This window comes from Moschus berezovskii, chromosome 4 (genome assembly GCF_049115385.1).
Source record: "Moschus berezovskii isolate FMDL1 chromosome 4, NW_MosBer_1.0, whole genome shotgun sequence".
In the NCBI taxonomy this organism is placed as follows: domain Eukaryota; kingdom Metazoa; phylum Chordata; class Mammalia; order Artiodactyla; family Moschidae; genus Moschus; species Moschus berezovskii.
Window position 1 is genome coordinate 42,551,739 of NC_142463.1, and position 17,325 is coordinate 42,569,063.

The window sequence follows — 17,325 nt, forward strand, 5'->3', positions numbered from 1 at the left end:
TGCTGTACCCAATCTCCTGCCACCTGCCTGTCTCCCCTGGAAGTATTCTCAGCACCCATTTCCCTGATCCTTGTCACCCTGGGGCTCCTCCAGCACCCCTTCCCCTCCCCCATCCCAGGACCACTGCTGCTGTCCAGTCCCAGTGAGGGCCTGGGTCCAAGTTCAGAGAGGATTAGAGTTGGACATGGATGCCTTGCAAAGTCTTAGGTGGGGCATGGGAGCAGGCGTCCCTGCCCTGGGCCAGCATGGTGGTACCACAGTAGACAGGGGCCATGTCTTGATCCTCTTGTCAACCCCAACCAAGATATCTAGTGCATCCTTGTGCAGAGGTTGTAGCCTGTTTTCTGGGGCTTGGGGCATTGGCACCATGGCAAAGGGGAATGTCTGACTTCCCCAGAGCCTGCCCAGGCCTGGGCATGAAACACAGTTTGGAAGTCAGCAGGTAGGTGCCCTCCAGCAACTGGTAAGTTGCACATGTGCCCTAAGTCAGAGGCTGCAGGGTCTCTGGGGTCCTGCAAGGGTCTGCACTCTCCTCCTCATATCCCTCTGCCTGAAGTGACATGATTTTAAAGAGTAAATGAAACACACTGTGCCATTCATTAATTGTGACAAATGTGCCATTTTAAGATATTAACTATAGGTAACCCTGGATATGGGGTAGATGCAAACTCTATTATCTTTGCAACATTTCTGTAAATCTACAACTTTTTTTATCATAAGCGGTTTACTTAGAAAAAACAACAATACCTTCATGATAGGTTGAGAGAGAGCAACTTCAGAAAAAAGAAAAAAGCTTCACATTTTAAGACCTTTCACAGCACTTTTGCCTGCTTTTTGAATAAGGGACCGTGCATTCCATTTTTCACTGGGCCCAGCCAATTATGGAAATGATTCCAACTATACAACCTCTTATTGAATATGCAATTCTTCTATCTCTCTTTTCTTTCCTCCCCACCCTCACAAACCAGGTTTGGGAGTTCCTTTGATTGTCGCTAATAATTATACTTCCGTGTACTGATTACCTACTAAGAACTGGTTATCCTATGAGATGGGGTTTCCCTGGTGGCTCAGATGGTAAAGAATCTGCCTGCAATGCAAGAGACCGGGGTTCGATCCCTGATTCAGGAAGATCCCCTGGAGAAGGGAATGTCTACCCACTCCAGTATTCTTGCCTGGAGAATCCCATGGACAGAGGAACCTGGCAGGCTACAGTCCATAAGACCACAGAGAATTGGACATGAGTGAATGACTAACATATACACACATACATCATGGAGATATTTTATATACTTTACCTCATTTAGCCCCTTTATAATTTTATGAGATAGATATTCTTCTTATTTGAAGATGTGGGAAATAGAGTTCCAGGATCATGCAGTAAGTGGTAGGAGAGAAAGTCAAAATGCCTGAGGTTCACTCCAAAGCCAGTGCTCTTTCCTCAGTGCTCCAGATGTATCCTCAGCCTCCAGATACCCAAGTATTTGCATGCTGCTTGGGCATGCACTTTGGTTTCCGTTCGTCTGAGTATCTACTGAGCGTCTACTAGGTACCAAGCATGACAGTTCTAGTGTGGAGGCCAGCCTGAGATGCACTGATCCTTTCCTTTGGCTGTACCGATAAGTAGCTGGGCTGTGATGCCCCGTCCTTAACCCACTCTGACATCTGTGCCTCCTGCCTTAGTTACTGGGATAAGAAGGCTCTTAAAGTGGGCATAAAGAAAGCCTTGACAATGGATGAAGAATCTGGGAAGGAGCAAATTTTCATTTACTTCAAAATTTAACTTTTTACCTAAAAAATATCATGAGTGACCAGAATAAGAGAAAGCAGTGGAGTAAGATCCTCCATTGGCCAGTCACTGGCACCTCACTATTTTTTTTTAATATTTATTTTTATTTATTTGGCTGTGCTGGGTCTTAGTTGCGGCACCCAGGAACTTTAGTTGCAGCACGGGAACTCTTAGTTGCGGCATGTGAGATCTAGTTCCCTGACCAGGGATTGAACCAGGGCCCCCTGTATTGGGAGTGTGGCGTCTTAGCCACTGGACTACCAGGGAAGTCCCTGGCATCTCACTCTTGTCCCAACTCTGGGTGCATGCGTGTGCTCTTTCTGCATAATAGACAAGGAATGAGTTGTGGTGATGGCACTTAATTGATAGATCATTGAAGAGTTTTCCTCTTTCTTCAGGGTTTCACTGCTATCCTTACTGTTTTTCTTTGTGAGTGGAGATCTGATCCCTTTTTTCCTCTTCCTGAAAGAGAAATGTAACATATCATCCCACAGTCGTTTTGCACATCAGTCTATTCAAAATGCTCCACACAAGCTGCTCACTCCCCACCACCTGGTGAGAATGTCTAATCTTAATTACTGAGAACCAAGGGTTGTGATGTGGAAGATATCAGGGTGGTGAAGCCTGAGGAATTAGGAAGTGGTCGGACTTTTTCACGAGAGGTCTGGAGAGAGAATAGGAGAGTTCTGTCACTTCAGGAAAAGCTTCCTTAGATGAAGTGCTCTTCAGGAAGGAAACAGAGAAGAGGGGGTGTTTCAGATACGCTATAGAAAGTCAATGAGGAGACGCTTTGTGTTGAAGCAGCTTGGCAAAATTGAGGAAGAAAGGAGGGAAGGCATGTGTGAGTCTGGCTTGAAATGAGTTTTACTAATAACACCTCAATTCTGGTCTGCACATTTTTGAGGAGTGTGAAAAAAAAAGGAGGAAGTCACCTCCAGTGGTTTTGTGGCTTTTTAAGTGTGACATACAGGATATTGAATTTTAACCCTGGTTTCCCTGAAGGGTAAGCATATGTGGGGGATAAACAAAACACCTATTCTTTGAAATGCACGTCTGTGCCAAGTGGTTCCAGCCACTTGGAATCTCTCTTCTGCTTATTCCCCTTTCTGCTTCAAGTGTTAGTGTCACACACATAAAATTACTCAAATAATAATAATAATAAAAAACTATGTGGTCTCCCTAGGAGTTCTGTATGAATATATAAAAAATGTATTCTAAATATGACAGGAACATGTGAGTCTTTTCTTTATAATAGAATTTCATGTGAGATTTTTAATTTAATTAGTGTCTGTTGTGTGCTTCCATTCCAGAAAGCTCTGTACACTTAAAGGATGTCATTCCGCTCAATATCAGTCACATATACAGGAGAGCCTAAATAGTTTTTACAGCTGTCTGTAGCATCATTAGTTCATCTAGCATTTATAAAATTAATTTCAGTGTTTACTAAGATAGGGTTCTTAACTCAGTAACCTTAAGTGTTAGCTTAGACTCACAAACTTTTGGGTATGGAATGACGTACTGCAAACACTTAAAAAGAGTCTCATTATCCAGCAAAAATATGAACCTAAAAGCAATGCTCTATTTTTTTTTAAACAGACCACTGAGAAATATTTACAGAAAGCCTAGATTCCTATGGTAACAAATATGAGCCCCCAGCTTTCATCAAAAAATCTGCCGCAGTCACATCTGGCTCCACCTAAAAGTCCGGTTCAGAATTTCCCTGTGATCCTGGGAGTTGCAGAAGAGAAGTTTTAGCTTTGTTTAGTATAGCAAGAACTGCCTAGACTCCAGGGCCAATAAATGTGTTCACGTAAAACTCCAGACAGTGTCTCTGAGACTGAAGCCTTATCGGGGAGACCTCATTTTGCCTCGACTTAAAGGAAGACTCAGAACAGAAGAGGACTAGCCTTCTCCCCTCACTTGTGTGGGTCAGTGTCTGCTGAATTGAAAGTTATTCCAACATTTGCACATTACCCTGGAATGAATGAATGCACAGGCCTTCCAACTTAACTGTCAGTTTCCCCCTCCACTTTTCGGTTGTAAGTTTCATTTAGAAGAAAAGCCAAATGAGAAAACGCTTTCCTCATTTCTCCTCTAGAGTGCAAACACTCAGAAATGACATCACGCACCCTAAAGAATCCCAAGATGACTAAGGCACAGAAAGCCTGAGAAAACTGACTGCTTCTGCCTTTAGTTTTAGGACTCATGTATGCAGATGAGCTTTTAAGAGCCGGTTCCCCGCCTTCTTCCTCAGAGGAAGTTTCTTGGTAGATCGCAGACACCTCATCTAGCCCGGGGGCGGGGGGGTGAAAACTTGGCACCAGCCATCCCGGGCAGAGCACCACGGTGATTTGTTCTCCTGGTGGAGAGAGCTGGAAGGAAGGAGTCGGCGCGCAAATAATGAAGGAGCACGGGGCCACCTTCAGTAGCGCCGGGATCAGCGGCGGCAGCGGTGACTCGGCTATGGACAGTCTGCAGTCGCTCCAGCCTAACTACATGTCTGTGTGTTTGTTTGCAGAAGAATCTTATCAAAAATTAGCAATGGAAACGCTAGAGGAACTGGACTGGTGCTTAGACCAGCTAGAGACCATACAGACCTACCGCTCTGTCAGTGAGATGGCATCTAACAAGGTAAGAGATGACCGTTTTATTCATGCAAGTGTGACCGCGCCGCGAGCTGTGGGCTCCCCTGGCCTCTGCCCGCTGCAGAGGTGCATGGGGACTCGACTGTCAGCTTTGTTGATCTGCCTCCGATGATTCTGTTTGAAAATGCCACACTCTGCTTGTGTCCTGATGCTTCAGCCCAAGCTATTATCCTCAGTACAATCCCCAGAAACCAAGCCTTTTTCTTGCTGATGTTTTTTGGAATATGTTTAAGGTGAAAGTGTTTATGAAGTATACAAATCACTATACAAGTGAAAAAAAATTTTTGTTTTGTATCTGAATGAATCCATAGGTGAAATTGTTGTATTGCAATGAAGTGTTATATATGTTTTTTGAACAAGAAAATAATGCGACTTTTGTATAACAATGGCGAGAATGATTTGCCCTGAAGTTTCCTAAATTCTGAAATTCTCAGGACATTCTAGGATTCTCAAACCTTTCTTTTCTGATGCTGGTATGACCTAAGATTTAAAAAAGAAGCAATATACTTTGTCTCCAAAAAAGAAAATTACTTTTTTAAAGTTTGCTGCTTTGCATCATGGAATCGTTTGAAATGAAGTCCCCCTCATATTGCAAAGAAATGGTTTTATGTACAATGCCCAGACAAAACTTAGTGTTGGGGAGCTTTAATTATCTACCATTATATCATTTGTTTAAGAAACACCTGGATTTAGAGTGCTAATTTATGAAGTGAGAGTTGTTGCTTTTTGTTTGTATTTTTCTCTCTTAGAATGTTAATTATATACATATACATATGAATGTATGTGTATTTATCTATTATTTTAATTGAAATCTTAACACTGCACCCTCAAAATGCACATTTCAAAATCCCTAATCATGCTAGCCTGAGGTATTATTTTTTGTCTTAAGAGTTCTGAGGATGGGAAGAGATTTTGCTTCACACCTGCCAAATGCCCTTTCCAGCCCTGAATGTGTGTCCCTCCTCCCTTTTTCCTGGGGTTAAAAGGATTGCCTTCCTATCAAGACTTGCTGGCTCCTGCTCAAAGGATCTGAGCAGAGGAAGCATCACATCCCAAAGTTTAGTGGGGGTGCATAGAGAGTGGACTTTTCTTGCTCTTGTTTATTGGTTAATGAAAGGGAAAAAAAAAAAGTCTCTCTCAAAGTCTAGTTCAGATTCAAGTTGGAAAAAAAAAGGTTTGAGGTTTAACTATTTATTGACTTTTCTCTGAATTTCTCAATTGAAGCTAAATTCTGGGTTTTTCCAGACTGTTGTAAATCTCAACCAACTGCTTCCCCATGAGAAGGGCTTAACTGTGTAACTTCTCCAAACCACACTGGAGTCCATGTACACAGAAGGATTCTCACACAGGCTCTAGCCCCCTTTGAAGAATTCACAGAGTCTCTGTTCTTCGCATTTTGTGATCACTGATACATATGCCAGATGCAGATTCAGTGTTTAGGGGTAGTTTTTTGTTTTGTTTTGTTTTTTTAGCAAGTTTCACAATAAAGGATACCTAGAACTTTCTTCTGGAGTCACTAAGATAAAGTGGGCACCTAGCTTTAGAGGCAGAAAAAGATTACTCATTAAAAAACTGCAAATTGCTATTAGTTTTAATTTTGAATGTTGATGCCTTATGTATTCTAACCAGTTTAGTGTCTGGAGTGCTGAAATTAGACATTGTGTGTCTTGCAAATTTATTATAAATAGTTTCATATTCAATGTATAGTTTATGAGACACTGACACCAGGGACCATGTAGGTCCTAGTGAGAATTCTAAATGCTTCGGGCTTCCGCTTCTCTTTATGGTGTCATGTGCAGGAAGCAATGAAAGTTGAATAGAGCTAACCCTAAAGAAAGGGCTAAACCTTAATGTTGACACAGTTAGCTTAAGTAGAAGGCATGCAGCTTTACCTGTTTCTAGAGCTACATTGGAGAGGTTATAGGGCAAAGCAATTACCCTGTGATGAATAATGCTCAGCTGACAGCAGAAGTCAATTTCAGTTTTTACAAAGATCTCTGTCTTTTTACTTACCCCCAGCCCCAAAGTCTTGATTATCCAGATAATCATCTCAGGTAAAGCTTAAGTCATAGCACATATAATGTAATATAATGAGAATATTTTTATGGCCACCAAAAATAACTTGAATTATTCAAGTTTAGGGGGAACCGAATTATCTGTGGTAAAATTAAAATTCCATATTCAATTTTAAATATTGTCAAAATTATTTGAGTATTTCATCTGAACTGCTGTCTAAAATTATCATAATTATGTAGTCTTTTTGGTCATCTTTGGCTTACTCTCAGTGAATAAAGATGCTGTGGCAAATCTCTGAGTTACAGACTTAGAAGTAAGTGTGAAGAGATTCTATACTGGAAGTATGTGAAAAGCATGGGCTTTGGAGTCAAAAGATTGTGGTTGAAATCCTGTTTCTGTCTTTTATTAGCTACTTGGCCTTGGCCAACTTACTTAATTGCTCTAAGACTTAGTTTTCTTCTCTGTAAAACAGGGATAAAAGTGGTACCTATGTTGCTGAGGTTTCTGTGAAGACTGAGATTATGCATCTGAAGCACTTAGCAAGGCCCCTGATACGTAGGAAAAGTTCAAGAAGTGATAACTTATTAATAGCATCCATTGTTGCTAAGTGGGCTAAGTGGCTTCAGTCGTATCCGACTCTGTGTGACCCTATGAACTATAGCCTGACAGGCTCCTCTGTCCTTGGGATTCTCCAGGCAAGAATACTGGAGTGGGTTGCCATGCCCTTCTCCAGGGGATCTTCCCAACCCAAGGATAGAACCCACATCTCTTTTGTCTCCTGCATTGGCAGACGGGCTCTTTACCATGAGAGCCACCTAGGAAGCATCCACTACATCTTGGCAAAAAAATATGTCTCTCTAGTTGTGATCAGCTAAGTGACTGTTGAGTTTTGTTTGCAGCCTTTGAACTTTCATAAGAGTGCTGATGGGAGAGCCAGTGTTTTGCTTTAGTATTTGGAGATTAGATGTGTGCCAGTCTACATGCAAATGGTAGAATATTGACTGCCTCTAGTAGAGGAAAAGCAAGTGGTCTATATTCAGTTCATCTGGCTTGGGATGTATTTGTTTATTGTTTTTTCTTAATCTTTTTGAAGAAAGCTGTGGCTCAAATGTTACAACTGTCCCAAGTAAACTTCAGAGATCAGAGAGTTAGATAAGAAACTGTTTCTATGACTTCTCCTTAGCCCAAATTTCCCTCATCTTTTAGGCCAAATGGAATTCCAGAATTACAGAGAAAGATGCAGCCAGGTGGCTCAGTATTGTAGATTATTTTCCCCCCAAGAATTACAACAAGATGGAATAGATTAAGCAGGAGTTTTACGAAGCAAAGACATTATCTTTCAAGATGAGAAGAATGTCTAGTGAACCTTCTGCCAGCAGCCCAAGTTCAGCTAGATGTGTGAGAGCTGTTTTCTGTAACCACAGCTTGCCTGCATACATTTATTCATTAATTTTTGTTTTAAGTTTTATCGCCTCCTGAATTAGAATTGTCTTGCACTTCAGTGAAATGCATCAGAGCCTGAGTTCCTCAGTGGCAAAACAGTCAGATGTTTTGAAAACAGGATGCTTGGGCTCCACATTAGAAAAAGAGGAACGGAAAGAGAAACAGTATAGAAAGGAAGAAAGCAAATAACCTCAGCAGGATCCCCAGCCCAACAACGGCATAAACACTGACCTGTCTTCCTGACCTTCACTGTGGCTCAGTTCCTGACCTCGTGTCACCAAAGCCAACCGACGTCACTGGAGGAGGAGAGGAGGAATGGCGCAGCTGCTGTGAGGGTGACTAGAATTTCCTGTCTCCTTCCTGACTGACATACGCAGGCAGAAAAGTACAGAGTTACAACAGTGGCTGAGGAAGGGCCGACACGAACAGTCCCAGTGAGGTGGCATTGTGACTGGCAGAGAAGGGGGAGATTTGACTGAGAAGCAGAGTTTCTTCTCTAAAATTTTCAGGTGAAAAACGTCAAAGGGGTCATTTGTACCCAACATGTTGAGTGTTTTTCAAAAGATGAACAGACTGTGATATGCACTAAAGAGCCATGTTCAAACAGTTGGTCACTGATCTAACTTTACCCCAAAGTCCCTCATTACCTTTCTCTTTCTCAACTAGCTTTGCTCTGGGGCTATTTTATGTGTAGTACAAGATTTGAGCCTTATCAGTGAACATGGAGGTTCTGCTGTTATAAAGAGAAGACCTGAATAGTATCAGTACTTCTTTCCAATGGAGCATCAGGACCCAGCCTTTTAGTAAATATTTGCTAAGGAAGTCTGTAAGATGGCAAAGGGAGATAGAGGGACCTTTTTCTCTAAGGGCACCAGAAAGGCTTCTACAGACAGCATCACGGGGGAATGAGTCCTCTCGGCTGTGCAGGTTTATTTTTCTGCTTCTTCAGGAGTGGCCGTACTATAGTACCAAATGTGAAGCCAACTAATTGCCTGTGCCCTTGGGTGGGAGGGAATAAAGTCATAGAATTCTACCAGCCTGGAGCCTCCTGGGACCCAAGATGCATGTCACTGAAATATGACCATGATAGGTCGATTTCCTTACAGTTGGTAAGTCATTCTCTATCTACTTGTATAGTCAATAAGGATGGGAAATGTTGGATCTAGCAGAACTGAAAAAGAATAGACCTTATTGGTCAACAAATTCATCTCACACCTCTGTTAGGAAGATGATAGGCCAATGACCATTTATTGAAAGGGATTAATTCCACTTTGCCCAAATCAAATGACATGATTAGAAGAGTGCCCCTCTTGGGGCAGGAGGAGTCCTCTTTCTGGGCCCTGTGCTTATAGAGAGTCTAGCCTAGTCTTCATCCAGCTATGCTCTGCTCCAGGGGGTAAAGAGGCTGCTGGATCAAGAGAGCACCTGTGCTCCCCCTTCCAGTCTATACTGCATCCACTAGACTCCCACATTTCTGCTCAAATGACTTTGAACTCACTTCCAGGGTCTATTCAGGCCTCTTTCCTGGATGTGCTGCAGGAAAGCATAACTTTATGTCCAGGGAGTGGACAAGAGGCAGCAGTTAGACTTGAGAGTTGTGTGGAAGAAGTTTAGACGTGCTGGCTGTCCAATCAGAGAGTGTACATGTTGTGGGGGGGCTATACACAAGGCCCCTGACAGTACTGGGACATGGAGAGAGAATGGGGTAGGGCATGGTCCACGAGCTGTATCCCCCTGCACTACCATATCCAAGGCATTCAAGATTTCTAAATTCAATCTGATCTTCCATAGGAAGGGATGTCTCTTAAGGTAGGAGTATTGGAGGTAGCTTAGTTTATATTCTTACATATTTCAGTTCAGTTCAGTTCAGTTCAGTCGCTCAGTCGTGTCCGACTCTCCGCGACCCCATGAATCACAGCACGCCAGGCCTCCCTGTCCATCACCAACTCCCGGAGTACACTCAAACTCATGTCCACAGAGTCGGTGATGCCATCCAGCCATCTCATTCTCCATCGTCCCCTTCTCCTCCCGCCCCCAACCTTTCCCAGCATCATAATATGTGACCCCACAAATGTTAGAGATGACGTTGGATTAGAGGGCAGAACACAATAAAAATCAGTTCTTATAGCCAAGTGGGGGGACTTATACATTGCTTTGATCCAACTTTTGTTTCTGGCTTGCTCAGATGTATGTAAGTACTGGGGGCAACAAAGTGGAAAGAGCCTGGGAGTAAGCCATGAGTTTGAGTTCTAGCTCTGTCTTTATTGAGGTGTATTATCTTTAACAATTGAATCATTTTGAATCTTTGCCTTTTCTTAACAACAACAAAAAATTGTTGGAGAAGACTATCTCCATGGTCTACTTCAGCTCTAGTGTTCATTGATGGAACAATAATAGTAAACAACCAGTCTACTTATACAAGTGAATATTTTGTGTGCAGACACTGCTAATCTATAAATACATTCTATCATTAATACTCATAGAAACTTTTGAAATACGTACTGTTCTTATCCCCATTATACAGAGCAGTAGAGTAAGGTTTAGAGAGTTGAAATAAATTATCTAAGGTAAAGATTAGAGCCAGGATTCATACCCAGGGCCATCTGACTCACTACTAATGATCCCAATAGGACAGATAAATATATGAGATATAGAGATACTGAATTACTCTTACAAGGAAATTTTATTGTGGTTTCAGGGAGGTCTTACTCTTCCAACTCTAGCCATCACTGGTGGTAATTCTGATTCAAAATTCTAATCTGCAGATACCATATTCTGGGCTTGTGAAAGTGTTAGTCACTCAGTCATGTCCGACTCTGCGACCCATGGATTGTAGCCCACCAGGCTCCTCTGTCCATGGAATTCTCCAGGCAAGGATACTGGAATGAGTAACCATTCCCTTCTCCAGGGGATCTTTCCAACCCAGAGATCAAACCCAGGTCCCCTTTATTGCAAGTAGATTCTTTACCATCTGAACCACCAGAGAAACCCACTGGGCTTGTAGACCAGCCATTAATAACCTCCAGCTCTTGGCTGGGAAACAGTGTCTGTTAACATAAAAAAGGGGGAAGAAAACATAGTTGTATAAAATGGTTGTAAAGCACCCAAAAAACTGTAAATAATGATATTAAACTAATCAACTGCATCAGTTTGCTAAATTCAAAATCTCTAACATGGCCTAAGAACGACAGTAAAGTTTTGTTTAAAGGACTTTAGCCTACCTTCTAATTCCCTTTATACCTACCCTCCCCCAAATAAAAAGAAAATGGAGAGAGGCTATTATTGGTATCTTTAAATTTTTATTATGATTAAAATAGGGCTTCCCTGGTAGCTCAGCTGGTAAAGAATCCACCTGCAATGTGGGAGACCTGGGTTCGATCCCTGGGTTGGGAAGATCCCCTGGAAAAGGGAATGGCTACCCACTCCAGTAATTGGGGCAATTTCATCCTATACAATGTTCTTTCAGTGCATACAGAATGACCATAAAACAGAAGAGCATTGCTTCTGTAGCAATAATTAATACAGGGAAATTCCCTATAAGTAACATGGAGACTGTCTTCCTTGGATTTGTATTCATACAAAGATGAAATAGAAATTTAGCTTGTTTTTTCTTTATCCAACATTATTTCAGTCATTCTTTCTTTGACAAAATAGAGTTGTATTATTGAGTGTAATTTGGTATTCCACATTCTACTCTTATTAAAACTTAAAGATTTGGAAAGTTGTTTAGTGCTATGTAATAAATTCAGTCTGTAATATATTTCACTTAATTTAAGTATTTCTGCATTGATATTTACAGAACCATTTCCTTCACTGAATTCTAATCCATTAAGTTTAATCTTTCTGCTTAACTCACTTGAAAGTCCCCAAGTGAACACATCTCTAAAAAAACAAGCAGAAATGTGATGCACCTGTTTGCAGGGCAGCAGTAGAGAACAGACTTATGGGCACAGCGGGGGAAGGAGATGGTGGGATGAATAGAGAAAGTAGCATTGACATATACACACTACCATGTATAAAACAGATAGCTAGTGGGAATTTGCTGTATGATGCAGGGAGCTCAGCCCGGTGCTCTGTGATAACCTAGAAGGGTGTGATAAAGTGGGAGTTGGGAAGGAGTCTCAAGAGGTAGGGGATATATATTTGTGTATGGCTGATTCTTGTTGAAGTCTGGCAGAAACCAACACAACATTGTAAAGCTGTTATCCTCCAATTAAAAATAAATAAATTAAAAAAAAAAAAAAACAAGCAGAAATGAAGTGAAGGAACATTACCGAGTGGTGTACCTCTGGCTAGCAGATGAGATATTCTCAAAATAGAATAAACAAGTAATTTTAAGGGGAACCTTTCTCTCCATATTAAAGAATAATTATTATTATATTTAAAGTACAATTTAAGTCTAGAACACTAGTTTTGAAAAATAGAAGTACACTATGTCAATGGAATAAAGCTCTGTTTTACATCTTTTTATACTTCTTTCTCATCTTTTTTTTCCTTTAGAGTGTGCGCCAGTCTAGAAGATTCCCCAAATCCATACCATCGTTATCTATGAAATAAAAGGCCAAGGGTAGAACTTGTTTTCGTGCTGTTCTCCCAAAACATCTTCCAAGTAAACGTGTGCTCAGCAAGTCAAGATAGCTCAGCCCTGGAAGCTAGGACTTAGCAAAACAGAAGATGCCAGGAAAAACTTGTGCCGCGGCCAGTGGGTTTCACACTCTAGAAGGCTCTATGCCAGTTGTTGCTGTGCATCTCTGCACATCCCTCTACGTTAGCATTTTTCAGGGAACTGCCAGCCCCTCTCTGTCTTGCCCACTTGTACGTGATGTTTCCCTCAACTGGTGCCAAGCTGTTTAGTCTCTTGGATATTTTACTGTAACTTCCTTTATTTGATTTACTTTAAAGTAGCCAAGTATTTCCACAAAGAAAAGGCTGTTACGTTATTTAGAAATGAAGAAGGCAGTAAAACTCCTGTTTCTTTTGTTTCTGTTGTGGGAAGTGACTGATAATCTTTTTCTCTTTAAAAAGGGCCTGATAATTTTTTCTCTCTGTGAAAGTAGAGTTTAAAAGCGATAAATCAGGCAGCTCTACTCATGAATCACATACCTTCAGGTAATTACTTGCCATTTCAAATGCTTCAGAGATTGAAGTTTAGTGAATTTATTGAAAAGAAAATTCATCTCCATGACTCAATTTCATCTTTTTTTTTTTTAGCTATTCAAAATATGGTCATCTTAAAAATGATCATTTAAAACTCTCTGTGATCTAATTCCCTTCACTGTTTACTAACAGCATAGTGCATAATGTTATAACCCTCAGCAAATTATAAAAATGAAATTTGAGTACAGATGCTAGGAGGTAAAATGATGTATCCAGTTTTGAGAATTTACCTTTAAGACAAGAGGTTTTGGCATTTTATATCTGAAAATTTTAAACAGTTGTTTTGGGCACAGTAAGAAGAGGTATGTTAGTTAAATAAAGATGTCTGTCTAACCCTACCACATAGGCTGTGTGATAAAACTAATCAGACAGGGTGAAGTGGAGTGTTAATTTGGCAACTATCTACTGTATTTGGTCAGAATGGATGGTAAAAGTTAATAAACCTAACCAAAAAAGATCTGAATATATTCTTTTTTGTTATAGTCTATGTGGTTGCATTTGACAAAATTCTAGAACTTTGAGCCCAAAAGGGACCCATAGATATCTGTCCAAAGACTTCATTTTATAGATGAGGATTATTAAAAACTGAGGATTAAATATCCAATATGCTCCAAAGATCTTTGTAAAATGTAAAACACAATCTAAATGAAGAGTAATTTTATTATGGCATTACTTCTCCAGGGTCATCAGGTTAATTAGTGGAAGACTGAAGTATAAAATCCAACTTGCTCTTCATCTTCAGCAAAATGCTGATTAAGCTTAAGAAAGACATGGGACATTCCTTGCTTAGTTTTAATTTGCATTGATATTTAACCTTCTCATTGTCCTTCTCATTACCTTTCCTGAATAAAAGCTATCCATGTCTTAATCATTTCAAATAAAGAGAACTAATTTAGTATTCCTGAAACTTTTGTGATCAAAATCTAGCAGGAAATAGTTGGAGCAAGTTACTTTAAATGCCCCTGACATTGGTTGTTTTGTTTTGCTTCTATTTTTTGCTATTTCAACTTCTGAATAAATATGAATAATAATATATCTGAATTAATGTATCATCAGATAAAAAAATCTCATTAAGGCAACCAGGGTTAACATTTTTATTTTCATGTAACTGAAATGGTACTCTACAGATAATTTATTTTCAACTTTTTCAGTTAACATAATCATGTATTTCTTCACTCTTTTCTTAGATTAGATTCCCATATATGAAATTAATGGATTAAAGGACAATATTTTTAACACTTTTGACACTCATTTGCTTTTCCACTGGTCCCAATGCCAAAGTTTAAGTAGTAAAATCCCTGTGATTTGCATAACTGCCCTCAACTTCTTTCTATTTCTTCCTTTCCTCTCTCTGAAATTGAAGGTGATAAACTGGAGAGTATTACCAACTGGTGAAAAAATAGTCAATGTTTCTATTTTCTCTGCTGCTTAACAGAGCTATTAGTTTAGGAAGTAGAAATGAAGACAGTTATCTCAGATTAACTCTATCCCTGCACCCCATAATGTTTCTGCCCAGTGGCCCAAATTATGCAAAGCTCTCTCAACTCAAATATGCTTTCTGGATTCTTGAGTTGTGTTACCAACATCTTGGTGAAGCTGGGTTTAACAGTGTTGGCAGCTACATATTTACAAACAATATTGATGTAATTAATGCCTTGTCAACATTTTAAATCAAATAAACCTCTAGAGATACATTTTGATGTGTCTAGGTCGCTCAAGATGAATTTTGATGTTTGTAGATATCCGAGGTAAGCAAATGTTGCAAATATCTTGCAGTAAAACATTGGTGAATTTTAAGCGATTAACCTAAATCCTTCGAAAAGATACAGGAAAAAATGAAGGGAAAATGACTTGGGAAAAACTGTAGTAGCCCCACCACCCTATTTGTGGTTTTGCTTTCCACTGTTTCAGTAATCTGGTCAACAGCAGTCCAGAAATATTAAATGGAAAATTCCAGAAGTAACCAATTTATAAGTTTTAAATTGTGCGTTGTTCTGATTAGTGGTGAAATCATGCACTGTCCTACTCCACTCACTCAGAGGCACGTGATTCCAACATATCCTGCCCGAAGTCACTTAGTAGCCAGGAGGGTCATCCGATCAACTGTTCTGGTATCCCAGTGCTTGTTTTCAAATGGCCTTTATTTTACCTTTTACATAATAATGGCCCTAAAAGCACAAGAGTAGTGCTGCTGGCCATTCAATATGCCTGAGACAAGTCATAAAATGTGCTTCCTTTAAATGAAAAGGTAAAAATTCTTGACTTAATAAGGAAAAGAAAAAAAATTGTATCTGAGGTTGCTAAGATCTATGGTAAGAACAAATCTTCTATTGGTGAAATTGTGAAAAAGAAAAAAGAAAATTGTGCCAGTTTTACTCCTCAAGTTGCAAAAGCTATGGCCACAGTGTGTGATAAGTGCTTAATTGAGACAGAGAAAGCACTAAATTTGTACAATATTTCGAGAGACTGCATTCATATAACTTTTATTATACTATATTAATTATTCTATTTTAGTGTTATTTACTATTGTTAATCTCTTACTGTGCCTAATTGTAAATTAAACTTTATCATTGGTAAAAGAAAAAGCATTGTATGTACAGAGTTCAGTACAGTTTTCGGTTTTATGCATCTACCAGGAGTCTTGGAACATATCTTCCACTGATACAAGGGGACTACTGGATAGTATTTAATAGGGGAAATTATTCAATGCCTAAAATATACTTAATAGTCTAACCTTAGCTCTTTTGATATTTACTCATTGCTAACCATTACTTATTAAGTAGGACAAAGTGAGCATGTAATGTAGGAAATGAAAATTTCTAACTCTTGGATGAATAAGAAGCTTAGTTTTTTGGCCATTGTTATAAGATATACAGGACTTGAATTTGAAAACTAAAAAGATGTAAAAGATTTCATTTCTGGAGGTGAAAGTGAGGAAAAGAGATTATTTAATAGCCAGGATGGTCATTTAAGTATAAGAAAATAACTGAGAGAGTTGAAAAATATAGTCTAAAATTTGAGTAGCACTTGTTCACAGCAGTGAACTTCTAACTTCCTCTCTACCCTCTATCTGCTCAATATCAGCAGACCTATTGAAAGTAAGGAAGTTTTATGATAACTTGAGAATGAAGAGATGTAGGCTTTACCCCTCTTTTGGTATTTTGTTGTCTAGAAAACCTCTCTTGGCTCAAATACATGATAGGTGTGCTAAACTTCTTGACTTTCTTTTTTTTTTGAAATCCTGCCTTACCTACTTTGACTTGAATCAAATTTTCATACATCATTCTCTTAGCTATCTTATCAATTAATATCATAACTAACATTTTCATTATCTGGGGTTTTATTTATGTCTGTTCCAAACTGCAAGCTCTTGACTCCTGAAATTGTGCTTCAAATTTTTGAGGCTTCACGTTTGCTTAGGGTTCAGTTCAGTTCAGTTCACTTCAGTCACTCAGTCGTATCCGACTCTTTGCGACCCCATGAACCGCAGCACACCAGGTCTCCCTGTCCATCACCAACTCCTGGAGTTTACTTAAATTCATGTCCATCGAGTCAGTGATGTCATCCCTCTGTCATCCCCTTCTCCTCCTGCCCCCAATCCCTCCCAGCATCAGGGCCTTTTCCAATGAGTCAACTCTTCGCATGAGGTGGCCAAAGTACTGGAGTTTCAGCTTTAGCATCAGTCCTTCCAATGAACACACAGGACTGATCTCTTTTAGGATGGACTGGTTGGATCTCCTTGCAATCCAAGGGACTCTCAAGTGTCTTCTCCAACACCACAATTAAAAAGCATCAATTCTTCGGCGATCAGCTTTCTTCACAGTCCAACTCTCACATCCATACATGACCACTGGAAAAACCATAGCCTTGACTAGACGGACCTTTGTTGGCAAAGTAATGTCTTAGGGTAATGAGGCTAAAAATTATCAAGGAGGTATAGCTCTACTTCTGTCTTATGATCAGAACAGAAGTGAAAAGCAAATGAAGGCTTTGGCCAGTTGATAGTAATTGGTTTGGGGTGGTTTTCTTTGGAAAAGCTCTCTGCAGTTCTACTTGATTTGGTCACTTAGGAAATTTGTTGACTTGAAGAATTTTGATAACTTTCCATGGTTTTGACCAACACTAGGATGAGTTGACTCACTGGAAAAGACTGTGATGCTGGGAGGGATTGGGGGCGGGAGGAGATGGGGACGACAGAGAATGAGACAGCTGGATGGCATCACTGACTCAATGGACATGAGTTTGAGTGAACTCAGGGAGTTGGTGATGGACAGGGAG

At 40.0% G+C, this 17,325-nt stretch overlaps 1 protein-coding gene across 1 annotated transcript in view; it reads left to right on the forward strand.

Moving 5' to 3' along the window:
* The first annotated feature begins 3,991 nt into the window (after window positions 1-3,991).
* PDE4B (phosphodiesterase 4B) overlaps window positions 3,992-17,325 on the forward strand; it is a 45,777-nt gene continuing 32,443 nt past the window's right edge. The window contains exon 1 of the mRNA XM_055402000.2: window positions 3,992-4,417. Coding sequence (XP_055257975.1) covers window positions 4,187-4,417 — 231 coding nt within the window. The 5' untranslated portion in view covers window positions 3,992-4,186. The remainder of the gene's footprint in view (window positions 4,418-17,325) is intronic.